The sequence below is a fragment of the Hemitrygon akajei genome, chromosome 16 (genome assembly GCF_048418815.1).
Source record: "Hemitrygon akajei chromosome 16, sHemAka1.3, whole genome shotgun sequence".
Classification (NCBI taxonomy): Eukaryota; Metazoa; Chordata; class Chondrichthyes; order Myliobatiformes; family Dasyatidae; genus Hemitrygon; species Hemitrygon akajei.
Window position 1 is genome coordinate 89,182,994 of NC_133139.1, and position 20,477 is coordinate 89,203,470.

The 20,477-nt window shown below is 42.0% G+C and overlaps 1 protein-coding gene across 1 annotated transcript in view; it reads left to right on the forward strand.

Moving 5' to 3' along the window:
• tyk2 (tyrosine kinase 2) overlaps nucleotides 1-20,477 on the forward strand; it is a 154,214-nt gene that overhangs the window by 57,348 nt on the left and 76,389 nt on the right. Inside the window, exon 2 of the mRNA XM_073069408.1 lies at nucleotides 20,223-20,426. Within this exon, the coding sequence (XP_072925509.1) occupies nucleotides 20,246-20,426 (181 nt within the window). The 5' untranslated portion in view covers nucleotides 20,223-20,245. The remainder of the gene's footprint in view (nucleotides 1-20,222; nucleotides 20,427-20,477) is intronic.

Sequence of the window (20,477 nt, forward strand, 5' to 3'; positions counted from 1 at the left end):
AACTTAAGCTCAGTCCTAACCCCGGCACTTTAACATATCTTGCCCCTGGCGGTTGAATTGTAAAGCCGAATGGCATTGGGGAGTAATGATCTCTTCATCCTGTCTGAGGAGCATTGCATCGATAGCAACCTGCTGCTGAAGCTGCTTCTCTGTCTCTGGATGGTGCTATGCAGAGGATGTTCAGGGTTTTCCATGATTGACCGTAGCCTACTCAGCGCCCTTCGCTCTGCTACCGATGTCATACTCTCCAGTTCTGTGCCCACGACAGAGCCCGCCTTCCTTACCAGCTTATTAAGACGTGAGGCGTCCCTCTTCTTAATGCTGCCTCCCCAACACGCCACCACAAAGAAGAGGGCACTCTCCACAACTGACCTATAGAACATCTTCAGCATCTCACTACAAACATTGAATGACACCAACCTTCTAAGGAAGTACAGTCGACTCTGTGCCTTCCTGCACAAGGCATCTGTGTTGGCAGTCCAGTCTAGCTTCTCGTCTAACTGCACTCCCAGATACTTGTAGGTCTTAACCTGCTCCACACATTCTCCATTAATGATCACTGGCTCCATATGAGGCCTAGATCTCCTAAAGTCCACCACCATCTCCTTGGTCTTGGTGATATTGAGACGCAGGTAGTTTGAGTTGCACCATATCACAAAGTCCTGTATCAGTTTCCTATACTCTTCCTCCTGTCCATTCCTGACACACCCCACTATGGCCGTGTCATCAGTGAACTTCTGCACATGGCAGGACTCGCCACTTTTTCACCACTTTGCTTAAAAATACCACTTACCCTGCATATCTCGTTTGAGCATTACCCCCTCACTTTAAATGTATTCCCACTATTGTTATACATTTCAACCTTTGGTAAAAGAAACTGCTGTCAACTCCATCTGTGCTCTCATAATCTTATAATCTCAAACCAGAATCCAGATGAATTGGGAGATCCACACCCTACTGATGTGCAAGACTGCAACATTCTAATCAGGTGACCCTGACCTTTACAAGAAATTGAGATATGACCTCCATAAAGCTTTTAGAAAAGCTAAAAGCAACAGTACCAGTACAAAACCGAATCCCAGACCAACTGGCATACGTGGCAGGACTTGCATCCTTTAGTGGGCTACAAAGCGAACTCAGACAGCATTGCTGACAACAGCACATCTCTTCCTGATGAGCTTAATGCATCTTCCTATTACATTTTCTACAAATCCAATTGAGCGTTAAATTTGAATTATTTTCTGATTTAAGATGTTGCATTTATTTCACAAGTGAGGAAGTACTTCTGCAGGTTTGTTACATGTTTATCAAAGAGATATCAGCCTGTTTCTTTGCAGCAAGCTGCTTTAAATCACAAATATTAGCTATGTAGCTTCTTTGTGACATTGGTTCAGAGATAAATATTTGTTCCAGAACATTGAGGACAACACCCTTTCTGGTCTTTGCAGTATTTCAGTGAGCTTTTTAAGTCTCATCTTATTTTTTCACTGGATGAACCGTGGTTTAACATGTCTTCAGAAAACCTGACCCAGTAATACACTGAAATGTCGAATATTATTTGAACACCAGTTTGTGCAATGGTGATTTAAATACTTGATGTAGGGGGGCACAGATAGAACCCCAAAAATGCATAGAACCAAGGAGGAGGAGAGATACTTTTAGCTTTAAAAAAAGTGCCGGAGAAATACTGGCATTTATGTAGATCAATTACCATGGGCCTGATAATCTGGGATAGGGAATGGGAAGCATTGGTTGCCATCTTCCAAAATACTGGAACAATTGCTGCAGATTGCATGGTGTTAGTAACAAAACCAGTGAGCTGCGTGCTGTTTCACCTACCAACAGTTGTAGGGAAATTGTTAGTCTATTATAAAGGGATATGGTAAGTATCAACAAGCTTAGAAGTTTAGTGTGAGTTAGTGAAAAGGAAGTAATGTTCTGAAAACCACTGGAGTGTTTTTGGAGGTAGAATAGGAGGACCAGTGGATGTGGTCCATTTGGTTTTTTTTGGAAGACCTTTAAGTTCCTGTGAGGTTGGAGCTAATAGACTTGAATGTGTTGATAATTGGCTGACATTCAGAAACCAGCAGGAGTGAATAGGATTTCATTGGGTGGCAGATGGTGAGGAGTATTACGTTGCAGTGTTCGAGACTCCTATTCACACTGAGCATGGGGGGCCCCCCCAGGGCTGTGTGCTCAGTCCACTGCTGTTCACTCTGCTGACCCTTGACTGTGCTGCAACACACAGCTCTAATCACATCATCAAGTTCGCTGATGACATGGCCGTGGTGGGTCTCATCAGCAAAAACGACGAGTCAGCTTACAGAGAGGAGGTGCAGCAGCTAACAGATTGGTGCAGAGCCAACAACCTGTCTGAGTGTGAACAAGACAAAAGAGATGGTTGTTGACTTCAGGAGGGCACGGAGCGACCACTCCCCGCTGAACATTGACGTCTCCTTGGTAGAGATCGTTAAGAGCACCAAATTTCTTGGTGTTCACCTGGCGGAGAATCTCACCTGGTCCCTCAACACCAGCTCCATAGCAAAGAAAGCCCAGCAGCGTCTCTACTTTCTGTGAAGGCTGAGGAAAGTCCATCTCCCGCCCCCTATCCTCATCACATTCTACAGGCGTTGTATTGAGAGCACCCTGAGCAACTGCATCACTGCCTGGTTCGGAAATTGCACCATCTCGGATCATAAGACCCTGCAGCGGATAGTGAGGTCAGCTGACAAGATCATCTGGGTCTCTCTTCCCGCCATTACGGACATTTGCACTACACACTATATCCGCGAAGCAAACAGCATTATGAAGGACCCCACACACCCCTCATACAAACTCTTCTCCCTCCTGCCATCTGGGAAAAGGCACCAAAGCATTCGGGCTCTCACGACCAAACTATGTAACAGTTTCTTCCCCCCAAACTATCAGACTCCTCAATACCCAGAGCCTGGACTGACACCTTACTGCTCTTTGTCTTGTTTATTATTTATTGTAATGCCTGCACTGTTTTGTGCACTATATGCAGTCCTGTGTAGGTCTGTAGTCTAGTGTAGTTTTTTCTGTGTTTTTTTACGTAGTTCACTCTAGTTTTTGTACTGTGTCATGTAACACCATGGTCCTGAAAAAACGTTGTCTCGTTTTTACTATGTACTGTACCAGCAGTTATGGTTGAAGTGACAATAAAAGTGACTTGACTTGACTAATGTACATTGGTGATTTACAGAGGTGATATTTCTGACTCTAGCTCCCACAAAATGCTGGAGGAACTCAGCAGGTCAGGTAACATCCATAGAAATGAATAAACAGTTGATGTTTCGGGCTGAGGCACTTCTTCAGGGCTGAGAAGGAAGGGGGAAGATGCCAGAATAATGGGAGGAAGGGCAGGAGGATAGCTGGAAGGTGGTAGGTGAAGACAGATGGGTGGGAAAGGTCAAGGGCTGCAGAGGAAGGAATCTGATAGGAAAGGAGAGTGGACAGTAGGAGAAAGGGAAGGATGGGAGGGGCTTGTAGGGGGAAGTGATGGGCGGGGGAGGAGAGGTAAAAGGCCAGAGGGGGGAATAGAGGAAGAGGAGAGGTGGAGGGATATTTTTTTAAACCGGAAAGAGAAGTAGATGCTGGCAATATGAAACCAGTTGGAGTTGTGGAGAGAGCACAAAGAGGCATCAGTTGATCTGAACAAATGAGTGGGCAAATCAATAACACTAGATACCATATGAGCCACAAGACTGTAAATTGATAAATGTGGAGTTATTTTCTTTGATAGGAAACACAGTATCATTTAAATATAATTGATTGGGCAAAGTCAATATATAGAGAGACCTGGGTTTTCTGGTCAATCAGTCACTGGTATAGTGATCTAGTATAGTGGTATAGTACAGCAAGCAATTTAGAAAGTAATTGGTCTGTTGGCCTGCAGTATAAGAGGTTGAGTGTAGGACAGGTACTGCCTTGGTACAAGTATTGGCCCTTGTTAGATGAGAGCTGGAATATTGTGTGGATGTTTTGGTCTTATTATAGTGGAGAGGGATATTCAGTGCTTCAACTGACTAGTCTCTGGGATGGATTGATGATTGTATAGGGTAGAATTAGCTCAAGCTGGCCAGTATCCATTGAACTCCAGTGAATATCTCATTGAATTATACAAAATTCTGATGGGGTTAGGTAGACTAGATGCAGGAGGGAATTGGGATTTGGACGGTCTTGATGAAGGGTCTCAGCCTGAAATGTCTTTTCATTCCTCTCCATAGATGCTTCCTGACCAGCACTTTGTATGTGTTGTTCTGGATTTCCAGCATCTGCAGAATCTCTTGTGTTTTTAACTTATAGCCTTAGATCTTGTTTAGGTTCTCTAACTAAACCAGATGCTTGGCTCTTGTATTTACCACATCAATCATTCTCAGAATTTGCTGCATTTCATTTGGATCACTGGTTATTTTTCTAGTAATCTTTTGATTATTTTCTGTAACAAAATATACCCAATTACTGCCACATAAAATTAAGAAACTTTAAAAGTTAAGGATTTAAAAAGACTTATGGAATTCTAATCATCGGTTTTCAATTTACACTAGGATAAGTTCACCTTTATCTTAATAATTAACATTGGTGGTTTTAAAAAGGATTGCAAAAGGAGATACACACCCATGTATTAATAGAAGTCGTGAACATTTATAGATGGTTAACTTGCACAGTTCTTTAAAGAAATAATATTGAAGTCAAAGTTATCAGATTAGGCTGACCTGGCAGTTGACCCAAAGTGTTTTAGTACAGAAATAGAAAAAAATTGGAAAACAAGACCATGAAGACAGTAGCAGGACTCTGCTGTAAATATTCTGAACATCTTTCAGCTAAAGCATATTGCAATGCAGACATTATTTAAAAGGATGCACCTACAGCAATCTGAAGATTTGAAAATTGCAGAATCCAGGGCTGTCACAAACCAAAATATTTTAAACTATTGCAGTGAAACATACTAGTATGTACTTTTCTCTTGTTTCTGATCTTATTTACCAAAGTACCTTCAAATTTTCTGTGAACATGACGTAGAAGATACTCTGGTCACAGGGACACTGGTCCTCTAAGTAACTTGCTCAAATGTTCTTTATCACACTTAATAAATGCACGATGTAGCTGTAAACACAGGAAACAGATCTGTAATCTGAGTTAATGACATCAAGAAAAATAACATCTGTAACCACTGAGCTACATTTCAAATCACAATATTTTTGCTGGTGGTAATTCTGAGTTATGATGTTAGAAAGATATTAATGTACCTTTTTTTTAAAAGTGCTGTTTGAAGGTACTTTGCAGAGATATAGATGAAAATGGACATCTAAACAATGAGGGAAAGGGTAGGCAGGATATCTAAAAGCTTGGTAAGGTTTGTGTTTTAAAGAAGATGAAGTTTATGGAAGGAACTTTGGAATCGTTGAAGTTGTGCTGTGCTACAAAAGGAACCCGAAAGAACTAGAGCCAGAAGAATATAATTACATTCAAAGCCTGCATGGTACAAGGTAGAATTTACACCCATGCCAACTGGTCTGTGTTGATGCTCAGTTTGTCTCTCTTCACATTTCCTTCTATCCCTTTCACCCTTATGTCTAAAACTACTTTGTATTTTTCATGTGTTAGTGGATCCTGACAAAGACACAGTACCTCTGCACTTGCAGTTATAAAAACATCCAACATATCTTTGGATGGTGGTACTTGATGTGATGCAAGAATGACACTTGGCAAGTCACAGGATATGGCATGGAGCCATATCTTCATACATGTCTGATCTTGATCATTTTCTTTTGCAAGCTCATTAGGGCATATCTCCAGTTTGGTGGTATAGTAGTATACTCAGCATTATTAGAATTAGAATCAGAATCAGCTTTAATATCACCAGCACATGTCATGAAATTTGTTAACTTTGTGGCAGCATTACCATGCAGTGCATGGTAATACTGGAAAAAAGCAATTATGTTTTGTGTGTGTGTGTGTCTGTCTGTGTAAGTCTCACTAAAAAGTAGTGAGGTTGTGTTGATGGGTTCAATGTCCATTAAGAAGTTGGATGGCAGAGGGTAAGAAGCAGATATCAATCGCTGAGGGTGTGCCTTCAAGTTTCTGTACCTGGTGATAACAATGAGAAGAAAACAATGAGAGTTGAGAAAGGTATGATAGTGCACTTTGGTAAAAGGAACAATAGTGCGGACTATTATCTAAATGGGGAGAAGATTTGAACATCAGAGGAGCAGAGGGACTTGAGAAAGTTAATTTACTGGTTGAGTTTGTGGTAAAGAGGGCAAATGCAATGTTGGCATTTATTTCAAGGGGAGTAAAATCTAAAAGCAAGGAGATAATGCTGAGCCTTTTTAAGGGTAACCCTCAGGCTCACCCAGCTCCTGTTCGTCTAGGGGAAACAGTCTTTGGCCCCACCAAACTGAGAAATCATGTTTGTGTGGTTGCTGTGTAATGTACCGCCCAGTTACAAATCCACAATGCGAAAGATCAGACAGTACACCAGATGCAATTAAATAATTGAACTTTATGAATCTTAATCTGAATATAGGGTTAGTAATGAAAATAAAAAAAGGGCCCAATTCAAGAAAAAGTCAGAAGTTCACGATGGAACTCACTCAGTCATCATTCTTCCACCATCGGTCTCCTCCGAGCATCACCGACCTTCGGATCCTCAGATTCCAGTCCACTCCATCCGGTGGTCTATCAGCTCTCTCTACACACGTCTTCCCTCTTCATCTCTCCTCGACAACATACAGAGAGGAGGTGCAGCAGCTAACGGACTGGTGCAGAGCTAACAACCTGTTTCTGAATGTGAACAAAACAAAAGAAATGGTTGTTGACTTAGGGAGGGTACAGAGTGACCACTGTCCGCTGAACATCGACGGTTCCTCCGTAGAGATTGTTAAGAGCACCAAATTTCTTGCTGTTCACCTGGCGGAGAATATCACCTGGTCCCTCAACACCAGCTCCATAGCCAAGAAAGCCCAGTAGTGTCTCTACTTTCTGTGAAGGCTGAGAAAAGTCCATCTCCCACCCCTCATCCTCACCACATTCTACGGGGGTTGTATCGAGAGCATCCTGAGCAGCTGCATCACTGTCTGGTTTAGAAATTACACCTTCTCGGATCGCAGGACCCTGCAGCGGATAGTGAGGTCAGCTGGGAAGACCATCGGGGTCTCCCGCCATTACAGACATTTATACCACATGCTACATCGGCAGAGCAAACAGCATTAAGAAGGACCCCACACACCCCTCATACAAACTCTTCTCCCTCCTGCCATCTAGCAAAAGGCACCGAAGCATTCGGGCTCTCACGACCAGACTGTAGCAGTTTCTTCCCCTAAACCATCAGACTCCTCAATACCCAGAGCCTAGACTGACACCAACCTACTGCCCTCTACTGTGCCTATTGTCTTTATTGTACTGCCTGCACCGTTTTGTGCACTTTATGCAGTCCTGTGTGGGTCTGTAGTCTAGTGTAGTTTTTGTATTGTTTCATGTCACACCATGGTCCTGAAAAACGTTGTCTCGTTTTTACTGTGTACTGTACCAGCAGTTATGGTCGAATTGACAATAAAAAGTGACTTGACTTGAGAAAAGACCGCGAGAAAACATCCTTCCAGATTCACAAGGCAGAGCAACAATCTCTGATTGGCTAATATGCATACCACAGTCCTGATACCTCCAGCCATAACAGTGCTGCTACAGAGAAACCATTACCTCAGCAGTGAACATTACAGAGAAGCCATTACATTAGCAGTGAATCCTTGCAGTGCGTTACCTAAGACATTAGTCAGGTTGCACTTGGAGCATTATCAACAGTTTTGTGCCCCATATCTCAGAAAGGATGTGTTGTCATTGCAGAGAGTCCAGAGAAGTTCACGAGAATGACTCTGGGAATGAACGGGTTAACCTGTGAAGTGTGTTCGGCAGCTTTGGGCTTGTACTCACTGGATTTAGAAGAATGTGTGGGGATCTTGTTGAAATCTACTGAATAATAAAAGGACAAGATAAGGTGGATGTGGAGAGGATATTTCCTATGGTGGGGATATCCAGAACTGGAGGGCACAGCCTCAAAATTGAGGGGCGACTCTTTAGAACAGAGGTAAGGAGGGATTTTCTTGTAGTAAATCTGTGTAATGTTCTGCCACAGACTGCAGAGGAGGCCAAGTCTGTGTGTACAGGTAGTCCCCGAGTTACGAATGTCTGACTTTAGAACAACTCGTACTTACTAACCGAGGAAGGAGAATGCCGTCCACCATTTTAAGTCGGATCGCGACACTGTCCGCCATTTTAAGTTGTTGCCGTTGACACTGTGTTGAAAGTGTAACTTTGTATTTGGCTTAATTTTTTCTTAGCAAGATTCACCCTGACCTGCCCCCCTTTTCTGGTCAGCTGGTGGCACAGTGAGATCAGCGCCGGGCTTGAGAACGGAGGTTCCCGAGTTCGATCCAGTGATAGACGGCTTTCGAGCGCGCCAGGTTGATATCGAACTCGCAACTTGACCTCGTTTAAAAAAAAAGACTGCCAACTCCAGTTTAAATTCCCACACAGAATTTTGAGGCAGCCCCCACTTGTCCCATTTAACCTGTCTTAGTGCGGTGGACTTTAGAACCCAGGGAATTCAGTGCGGTGGTCCTTTGGACCCAGCAGACCTTGGGAGCTGGTGGAGGTTGGGACCCGCCTCCCGCAGTGTTTCTGTTCCGTTGACGGGAAGCGACCACGATTGAAAATAAAGTGGAAATGATAAAGTGTTTGGAAAGAGGTGAAACGCCATCGGTCATTGGAAAAGCGTTAGGCTTCAGTCGGTCAATGATCGGAACAATTTTAAAGGATAAAGTGAGAATAATGGAGCCCTACCCCAATGAAAGCTACAATTATTACTAAGCAATGCAGTGGTTTAATTATTGGAATACATATGTTTCTTGAGTGTTTTATTATGCATGGAAAGGTAAAATGTATACTATATACTAAGACAAACGTTTGACTAACTGACGCTAAATAATACCAGATGTACTTGTTCCGACTTACGTACAAATCCGACTTAAAGACGGACTCAGGAACGAAATTCGTTCATAACCCAAGGACTGCCTGTATATTTAAGGTGGAAGTTGATCGTTTCCTGATCAGTCAGGGCATCAAAGGATATGGCGAGAAGGCAGGTGTATGGGGTTGAGTAGGATCCAGGATCAGTCATGATAGGATATTGGAGCAGACTCAATGGGCTGAATGGCTTAATTCTGCTCTTATGTCTTATGGTCTAAGAGGGCATGTCCTGGGTGGTGGGGGTCCTCAATGATGGACACCACCTTTTTTAAGGCACTCTCTCCACTTCCAATCCATCTATAAATTGAATTGAATTGACTTTATTACTTATATCCTTCACATACATGAAGAGTAAAAAACTTTGTTGTGTACAATGTGCAATTTATAGTGATTATAGTAATATATAATAAATAGTATGTACAACAGGACAGTCAATATAGCATAGAAATACAACTGTATCAGCATGAATTTATCAGTCTGATGACCTGGTGGAAGAACCTGCCCTGGAGCCTGTTCAGGCCTGGCTTTTATGCTGTGGTACCATTTCCTGGATGGTAGCAGCTGAAACAGTTTGTGGTTGGGGTGACTTGGGTCCCCAATGAATCTTTGGGCACTTTTTACACACCTGTCTTTGTAAATGTCCTGAGTAGTGGGAAGTTCGCATCTACAGATGTGCTGGGCTGTCTGCACCACTCTCTGCAGAGCCCTGCAATTGAGGGAAGTACAGTTCCCATACCAGGCAGTGATGCAGCCAGTCAGGATGCACTATAAGACCATAAAAGCATAAGATATAGGAGCAGAAATAGGCCATTTTGGCCCATCGAGTCTGCTCCACCATTTCATCATGGTGATCCATTTTTCCTCTCAGCCCCAATCTCTTCCCTTCCCCCACCCCCCACATCCCTTCAAGCCCTGACCAGTCAGCCTCTGCCTTAAATATACATAAAGACTTGGCCTCCATAGCTGCCTGTGCTGACAAATTCCACAGATTCACCACTATATGGCTAAAAAAATTCCTCCTCATCTCCGTTCTAAAAGGACAGCCCTCTATTTTGAGGCTGTATCTTCTGGTCTTAGACACTCCCACCATAGGAAACATCCTCTCCACATCCACTCTATCAGTAGGTTTCAATTAGATCACCCCTCATTCTTCTGAATTCCAGTGAATACAGCCCCAGAGCCATCAAACACTCTTCATGTGACAAGCCATTTAATCCTGGAATGATTTTCGTGAACTTCCTTTGAACCCTCTCTAGTTTCAGTACATTCTTCCTAAGATAAAGGGGCCCAAAGCTGCTCACAATACTCCAGATGAGGTCTCACCAGTGCTTTATAAAGTCTCAACATTACATCCTTACTTTTATATTCTAGTCCTCTTGAAATGAGTGCTAACATTGCATTTGCCATCCTCACCACAGACTCAACCTTTAGGAAATCCTGTACAAGGACTCCCAAATCCCATTGGGCAGATTTTGTATTTTCTCTCCATTTGGAAAATAGTCAACCCTTTCATTTCTTCAACCAAAGTGCATGACCATACACTTCCTGACACTGTATTCTTTCTGCCACTTTACCCATTCTCCTAAACTTTTTAAGTCCTTCTGTAGCGGCTCTACTTCCTCAAAACTACCTGTCCTTCCACCTACCGTCATATCATCTGCAAAGTTTGCAACAAAGCCATTAATTCCTTCATCCAAATTGTTGACATACAACGTAAAAAGAATTAGTCCCAACACAGACCCCTGTGGAACACTGTTAGTCACTGGCAGCCAATCAGAAAAGGCTCCCTTTATTTCCACTCTTTGCCTCCTGCCAATCAGCCACTGATTTATCCAAGATAGAATCCTTCCTGTAATACCATGGGCTCGTAGCTTGATGAGCAGTCTCGTGTGGTACCTTGTCAAAGGCTTTCTTAAAATCAAAGTACATGAAAATTCGTGTGTGTTCCTTTGTCTTACCCTTTCTGAAATCCAGTCAGCTCATTGGTCTTCCTGATGTTAAGTGCAAGGTGGTTGCTAGGACACTATTCAACTAGCTGGTATATCCCACTTCTGTACGCTCCCTTGTCACCATCTGAGATTCTGCCAACAATGGTTGTATCATCAGCAAATGTATAGATGGCAGTTGATCTGTGCCTAACCATACAGTCGTGGATGTAGAAAGAGTAGAGCAGCGGGTTAAGTACACATCCCTGATGTGTCAGCAAGGTGGAGATGTTACAAGTACTAACATTGCAAGTGTTATCTTGTGGCCTGATCACTACCACAGGAGTCATGCTGTGGAAGTATGGGATTGGTAGTGTGCTGTATTTCAGTGTCTTAAAAGAATACAGAAGGAACAGCCCAGCATTTCTGTGACCTCTCAAAGAGCAAGAGCTAGAAATTTTCCAGCAGCTGCAAACCTGTGGAAAGTAGCTGTGTGAAGATCTCAATGAGGGCATTAAGCTACTTGTTCTGAAGAGAAAAACGTGACCAAATATCTTCAAGAGAGTTGTAATTAGGTAGGAGCTAAGGATTGCAAACTTTGTAACAACTTGAGCAGATTATTGATTTCTCACACACCACCAAATGATCAGTGAGTAGTGAAAAGGTAGTTTGTGTAAATTCAGATATATTGGGTCAAGGTTGAGGGAAGTACATTTGGAATTGAGTTTTTTTCATATTTCCCAAATTCTTTTTTGTCTATATTACCCTGATGTGTGCTGTTTAACAACTGGACTAGAGTAAAGGAATTTCTCAGGACTTATTTTCAACCCCATAAAAGAACAGCTGCATTGGGGAACGCTGACTATTGTGACTGGACAATGAAGAGTGGACCGAGGCAGAAGATAACAGTGTATGTAATAATCTTCTCTAAGGCTATGCTTTATGATGACAATAGAAAAGAATCCAGGATTACAGGAAAGCTAAGATTTTTATCTGAATTTAAGAAAAGAAATTGGCAAGGATATTGGGATTTAACACTTTTAGGATAACATTTAAAACGAAGAGTTCAACAGAGTACAAGAAAATATTTCACTGTAAAGAAAATATTCATGGATGAATAAAGAATTAAGTGTAGAAAAAGTGGTATAAATTAATACATAAAGTGCAGAGGGACAGGATAATGGAAGAGCAGTTAAATTAACAAGAAATATAACAGAATAGTACAATACTCAATAAAAATGTTGGGATTGAAATTGGGCTAGTAAGAAATATTGAGGACAATATGACATATAACAATAGGGAGTGCAGCTGCCTGAGGATGTAGCAGTGATTAGAGTGAAGGCTCACCAGATGTGGTGTTGCCTGTTTACAGCCACCAGGAGAGGGCTGTCAAAGCCAGCACTGTCCACCGGGAGCGGTGTGGTGAGGCGTCCAGGCTGGAGTTAGTGCTTTCCCTCCCCAGTGTCCGCTCACCAGCTGTATTGTGGCCATCTGCAGATTTTGGCGATATTGGATGACTTGAGTTTAGTTTCTTTTATTGAGTATCAGTTATGAGCTATGTGTACTTTTATACTGTGTGTGACTGTTGGTGTTTTTTTTCTTGCAACTTTGCCCCAGAGTATTGCTATCTTGTTTGGCTGTATTCATGAGTATTTATCAAGTCAAGTCAACTTTTATTGTCATTTCGACCATAACTGCTGGTACAGTGCATAGTAAAAATGAGACAACGTTTTTTAGGACCATGGTTTACATGACACAGTACAAAAAACTAGACTGAACTACGTAATAAAAAAACACACAGAGAAAGTTATACTAGACTACAGACCTACACTGGACTGCATAAAGTGCACAAAACAGTACCGGCATTACAATAAATAATAAACAGGACAGTAGGGCAAGGTGTCAGTCCAGGCTTCGGGTATTGAGGAGTCTGATAGCTTGGGGGAAGAAACTGTTATATAGTCTGGTCGTAAGCGCCCGAATGCTTCGGAGCCTTTTCCCAGACGGCAGGAGGGAGAAGAGATTGTATGAGGGGTGCATGGGGTCCTTCATAATGCTGTTTCCTTTTCGGATGCAGTGTGTAGTGTAAATGTCCGTAATGGCAGGAAGAGAGACCCCGATGATCTTCTCAGCTGACCTCACTATCCGCTGCAGGGTCTTGCGATCCGAGATGGTGCAATTTCCAAACCAGGCAGTTATACAGTTGCTCAGGACGCTCTCAATACAACCCCTATAGAATGTGACGAGGATGGGGGATGGGAGATGGACTTTCCTCAGCCTTCACAGAAAGTAGAGATGCTGCTGGGCTTTCTTTGCTATGGAGCTGGTGTTGAGGGACCAGGTGAGATTCTCCGCCAGATGAATGACAAATAAGCGTGAAATGAATTGAGTATTTTGCTTCAATATTTACCAAGGAGATGGCACAAGTGAACATTGCAAAATGAAATGGGTGTGAGAGAAATTGCTCTGAGGGAAACTCTGTTCTCCTCTAGATAAACTACATTTATGCACTTCATAATAACATTAGAAAGGAATGAAGGCTGTGGACATTTAATAATTTTTAAGTAACAGGTACCCTTGCCAGAGGACTTGCATATACCTGTGTCAGTCTCCTTATAACTGATCAGACAGCTTAAGTTAGATGGGAGGGGGGAACAAATAATGGAATTGCTGTTAAAAGAAAGAACATTAAAAATTGTGAAATTAAGAGTATAATGATGACATGCATAGATTTTATACTTTGAGAGATGATCAGTATTGTATTACAAAGAACAAGTACACATGGGATCTGCAGGATCGGTAAGGACTCATGGAGGAGGGTGTCCCCATTACGGGAGACTCCTGGAGAACGGTAACCCTTGTATAAAGAAGATGTTAACACAAGGAGATCAAAAGTCCTGAGCATTGGGTCTATTTCTAGAGGGCTGTAATGCTCAAGATCGAAAGAAGCGGCAAAGGGTTGTAGACTCAGCCAGGTCCATGACGGACAGAAGGCTCTCCACCATCGAGCACATCTTCAAAAGGTAGAGTCTCGAGAAGGCAGTGTCCATCGCTAAGGACCCTCACCATCTGGAACATGTCCTCTTCTCATTACTATCATCAGGAACGAGGTACAAGATCCAAAAGACCTACACTCAGCATTTTAGGAGCAGCTTCTTCCCCTCCACCATCAGGTTTCTGAATTGTCTGTGAGCATTACTTTCCCACACCCCTCTTTCTCTGTTTACTTTTTAACTTGTAGTGATTTTTATATCTTGCACTGTACTGTGGCCACAAAACAACAAATTTCACAATATATAGCAGTGATAATAAACCTAATTCTGATTTTGATTTCCAGGAGATAGCAGCTCACATGCATACTCCATATAGAATCGCAGTCGTTTTCTGAACCCTTTCTATACAGGTATCCTTGCAAATCTCTTAAACATTGTACCTTCCTCTGGGGGAGTCTAGGACCAGAGGACCCAGCCTCAGAACAGAGGGACATCCATTTAGGCAGAGATAGCGAAGAACCAGAGGGTGGTGAATCTGTGGAATTTATTGCCACAGGTGTCAAATGTTATGGGAAGAAAGCAGGAGAATGGGGTTGAGAAGGATGATAAATCAGCTGTAATGAAATGGCAGAGTGCACTTGATGAGCTGAATGGCCTAATTCTACTCCTATGTCTTATGGTTTTATGATCTCTATAGCTGCATCTGACATGTTCCATATACATACCACCCTCTGTGTTGAAGCAGTTCCTCAAAGGAAGTCATTGTGGACTTCAGGAGGTGCAGACAAACCATTCCTCTCTGCAAATACATGGCTCCTCTGTAGAGAGAGTTAAGTGCACCAAGTTGCTGGGAGTTCACACCACGAATGACTTTACCTGGTCCCTTAATATCACCTCCGAACAAGAGGTACTGCTGTGAACAAGAAGTCACAGCAGTACCTCCACTTCATCAGAAGACTGAGGCAAGCAAAACTCCCCTCTCCCATCTTAACTGTATTTTACAGGAGCACCATTGAGAGTCTCCTGACAAGTTGCATCTCCAACTGGAATGGGAGCAGTTGAGCACTGGACCAAAGGTCCCGACAAAGGACTATGAGAACAGTTGAAATGATTATGGGGGTTTCTCTACCATCCGTCGGGGACATTTATCAGGAGCACTGCATACGCAGGGCCCTTAGAATTATTAAGGATCCCACCCATCCATCCAGCACCCTCTTTGACTTTCTACCATCAGGCTGGAGACTACGATGCATAAAAGAAAGAATGATCAAGATGAGAAACAGTTTCTTCCCTCAGGCCGTTAGGCTTCTGAACTCCCTACTGCATCGTATTCAAAGTGTCACTGGTTAATTTGTCCCCATACCTTACAATATTTAATATTGATGCACTTCATTTTGTTATTTGTGTGATATATTTGTAAATTTTATCCTTAAGTTATCGGGTGTTATGTGTACTGTGCTTTACACCCAGGTTTATAGAAATGTCTCATTATATACATGTATATGGTTAAATGACAATTGACTTGACTAGCTCCTCAGGCCCCTTTTAAATCTTTCCCTTTTCCCCTGATCTCCAAAGTATACCCTCTAGGTTTAGACTCCCTTCCACTGGCGGGAGGCAGGGGTGGGTGGGAACTGTGACCATCCAACTTATTTACACCCCTATGGTTTTATGTACCTCATGTCACCCCTCAGCCTTGTGTGCCCCGGGGGAAAATGTCCCATTCTCTCTTCATAACTGAAGTCATGGTAATGTCCTTGTGAATCTTTTCTGCAATTTTTTCCAGCTTAATTCCATCCAAACTGTTGGTGGACAACAGCTTGTACAATTGCAACATGACGTTTCAAGTCCTGTATTCAGTGCGCTGATGGATGAAGGCAAATGTGCGAAATGCTTTCTTCACCACAGTCTACCTGTGTCAGAGCTATTATCTGTTCCCCCTAGGTTTTCTTGTTTTACAGCACTCTCCAGTGTCCTGCCATTTACTGTGCAAGTCCTACTCTGGTTTAATTTAGTAAAATGTTTTGCACTTAAAACATAGAACATTTTGGCACAGTAAGGCCCTGTGTCCCACAATATTGTGCTGACCTTTTAACTTACTCTAAGATAATCCAACTCTTTGCTCCTGCATGGCCTTCTATTTTTCTATTATCCATGTATCTGTCTATGAGTTTCTTAAACACCTCCAAAACACCTCCAACGTATCTGCCTCTACCACCACAGATACATTAGGGATATTTAAGAAATTCTTAGGCATATGGATTCCATGCACCTATAACTGTGTAAAGAGGTTACCTCTGATATCTCCCCCCCCCCCCCCGTTATTTCCTCCAGCCACCCTAAAATTATGCTCTCTTGTATTAGCCATCTCTGCCCTGGGAAAAGCTTGTTGTGATCTTAGATAACATATGAAGAAATTGATCTTTGTTGACAGAAACAGCTGCTGTTTCTCTGGTTTTGCATTTAATACCCAAAATCCTTTTTTGAGGTCCACCACCACAAGTTTTACTTCTGTGAAGCCACTGCTGAGAATGTGACCTTTGCTTGCAGTGAATTTTAAGTGTACCACAATACGTGAGGCTTAAAACAAAGCTGTTGAAGCACGATAGAACATAGAATATGGAACAGAGGAACAGACCCTTCTGCTCCCAATGTTGGGAACCCGCTACGCAAATCAAAATTATCCTACCTATACAATATGCATAATCCCTCCATCTTCCTTACATCCACATGCCTATCTAAACATCTCTTAAAAGCCTCTAATGCATTTGCTTCACCACTATACCAGACAGTGCATTCCAGACATCCACCACTTCCTGAGTAAAAATACCTACCCCTCAGATTCCCCTTGAACCTTCCCCTTCTCACCTTCAGTGCATGCCCTCTGGTATTGGACATTTTGGCCCTGGGGAACAGATCCTCCTTGTCTACTCTATCTATGCCTCTGAAAATCTTATAAACCTCTATCAGATTTCTCCTCAGCCTCTGCTGATCCGGAGATCTTCAATGTTCACATCTAGTTCTAACAAATAAGATGCACTGACCTCCAATTGATATTCTGTATTGAATTGTGAAACGAGTTTGCCTCTTTCTTGAATGGAAATTCAATTGACTTGAAAAGGTTTCCTTAGTGAGTAAGCAGGTGATTAGCGGGAATTGAGCTGGACAAGATGGGAGTTGCTAGATTAGTTTGTGCTGAGGTTGGAGTGAGCTGCCTTACCACCATTTGGGGTTTGGTAAAAGAATTCAAGCAGGGCTTGAACCAGAATCAGAATTGGGTGTAATGTCACCAGCATTTGTCATGAAATTTGTTTACTTTGCAGCAGCAGTAAATGCAGTACAAAATAGAGAAAAAACTGAATTACAGTGTGAATATATATTATTAAATAGTTAAATTAAGTAAGTAGTGCGTAGTATTGAGGTAGAAGGTTGAGGTGATATTGTGAAAGAACAGAGTAAACTCAGATTGAGACAGTGAGAATGATTAAAATTTTGGTCTCGTGGGTGGGGGTGGGGGACATGGGTTTTGGAAGGAAAAGCAACCTTGATGGGGAATGTACTGAATTGAAGTTTGTGAAGGAGTGGAATGGCTGGGTGCATATGAATCCTAAATATTGTGTGTTTGTGACTGTCAGTTCTAGATTTCTGCCCTCCAAAATTATCATGCAGCATATGATCCATGGAGCTCAATGTTTCTAAAGGTATTAAAGATGGTTAGTCAGTCACACCTTTCAGCTAGAGTGTTTGCTAGAGATGGAGGAAATTGAATTCAACCCCTGGTGAACAGCAGAGCAACAAGAGTGGATAGATTACCCTGCAGGCTGCTGTTGTAAACTTTAGACACTAAGTGACCTACTCTGTGCTGTAATAACTATTGTTTACACTTGAATAAAATATGATTTTTAAATTATCTTTGCAACACTACCGAACTTTTTTTTAAATGAAAAGTCTGCTCCTTACTTTTATTTGCCTCTGTCTCATTCTATATTCTTACTCAGATCTTCATCCCTCTGATAATTGTATACCTCAAACTTTGGCAACTGGTACTTAGATTTAATAATTCTGTTACATGTGATTGTGTGGTGAAGCCCAAGTTCTAGAACTCCCTGCCTCAGCGTCTTGTGTTACACCTGTCTTAGGCCAACTTGTTGGTCAGCCAACTTGTTGCCCATTATCAGATTGTAGCTGATAGCTGCTTGGACTCTTATTACAGATGCTGGATTAAGAATTGTTCTTGTTCCCCCATTTCTGCTGTTATATGTTGATTCATCCTTCCTATTTGACCTTGTCAATTGTTTATAAAATGTCACTCTTTACTGTATATAACAAAAAAAAGTAGATCCCAACAATAACAAAATGTGTTATATAGAACTGTTATGTTTTGAAAGCATCCAGGGTGTTATACATATAGGTCAGTAAAAATAATACCGGGCAATTTTTCTTCTAGTATTTCAGGATGTGATTGTCTTTGAGGAGCAGATTATGAAGAGGGATTTCCAAGGAGTGGGGATCAAACTGGGACAGGAAGGGGCATTGTCTCAAGATTGTGTAATCAGGAGTGATGGTGGTGCATGGCGTGATGGGTCTTTGAGATTATTTATTTATTGTAGTTTATTGAGATACAGCGCAGAATAGGCCCTTCTCGCCCTTTGAGCCACACTGCCTGGCAAACCCCCGACTTAATCTTGGCCTAAGCCTAATCACAGGACAGTTTACAATGACTGATTAGGCTACCAAAACTTGCAGGCAGCAGTGAGAATTCAGCCTGGGTTGCCCACACTACAAAGTGTTGTACTAATCGCTATGCTACCGTGCTGCCCTGGGGATGAGCTGTATGCCAACTGTGCTGTACCAGCTGTTGGCAATAACTTGGCACAGAGGCCCTAAAAAATATTGGCAAATGATGAGCAGTTTGTGCTTCTTCGGGTGGGTGGATAATGTAAAGAAACACCTCATCTATTCATGTGTACAAACACAGCTTTGCAAAGTTAAATCATTGCTGGCACCTCCAACAAGAAAAGTAAGACTTGGATAATAAGGGGCTCATCTGGGGCATGCTGTGCTATTATTGCTGTGATGTGATATGGACTTGCATGATATAAGTTAGATAATACACATTGTGTGAATTATCTGTGGTGCTCTTGTGATGGCCACTAGCTGTGGTTCAGAAACCTCTAACTCCATTTCCATTAAATAAACATTACCCCCCCCCCCCCACATTGGAGAAAGTAAATATGTGTTGATATAAAATTACAAATTTTTAGCACATCACACCATACTTTGCACTGATAATAATTCCAAATTGTAATCACAGTATCTTAATTTATATGCTGGAAACACCCATAAACAGTTGAATGTTATGGCCATGAGTGGTCTTTGAGAAGCAAGTGTTGTATCCAAGCACATTTGAAAACATACCTAATTCAATTGTATCTTTGGAATGTTTGCTTTATTCTGAAAGGGAAAATGTACTCTTGGTTTAACATCCTATAATATCTTTGATTGCAGCATTGCATTAGTGCTGGATTGGCAAATTTGATTATGGGGCTTTTGTCTCTGGAGACTTGGTAGTTTTGTGGTAGCTTCACTCTGCAGAAGCTTTCATTTCACGTCATGAGCTTGTGATGGTTTCATATCTGGAAATGCATCATTCCAGAGCAGCTGAATCACTGTTCAACAGGAGTACATTCACTTGAATACATCCAAATCTGTGTCTGTGGCAACAATTATAAAGAAAAAATCATACATGTATGAAATAAATGAAGTGTTTTATTGCTAATGATTAAGATTTAAATAAAATGACCAATTCTTTGAAGAATATGTAGTATGTGAAGGGCATAGACTATATAATCACATGGACCCCTGTCTACATGATCAGCAACAGCAGTTTTATTTGTTCCAGTGACTGTGCCTGTTGAATAAGTGCAGCCCAGTTTATCAAGATGGCTCTTGATCTCTTTTCACGTTAATACACGAGTTAACAAAGTTAATTGATTTGGATCGTTTTCAAAAAGCCTTGCAACCCCTTAGCCTTCAAGGCATTCAATGGCTTGTTTGGCACTACCCCTCCTGCTGTTGTCGATGCAAGGGTTATTACAATGAAATGTCAATATGCACTGTCTGCTGAAGTTCCTGAGTAACTCAGAACCAAAGCAACATAATTACTTACTGGACCAAACCAAGTACTTGAACCTGGCAATATTTTTACTTCTAACCATGATAAGTGTATGTTTGTTTTTCTCTCTCTCTACCACAGACTGTTGATGTCAAACAGAGAACATGGCGTTGTGCCCCTGCACCATGACTCACAAGGAATCGGAGCTTGATGGGTGTCACTCCTCAGCAGGGCCAGGACTGAAAGTGCACCTGTACTGGTCGAATGAAGGCACGAAAGACCTTGTGTTCACTGATGGAGAAATGTCTGCAGAGGATGTGTGCATTGCCGCAGCACAGAAATGCTGTAAGGAAGTCTTCACTTTGTTTTCAATGTAGCTGACATGTCAGTTAATCC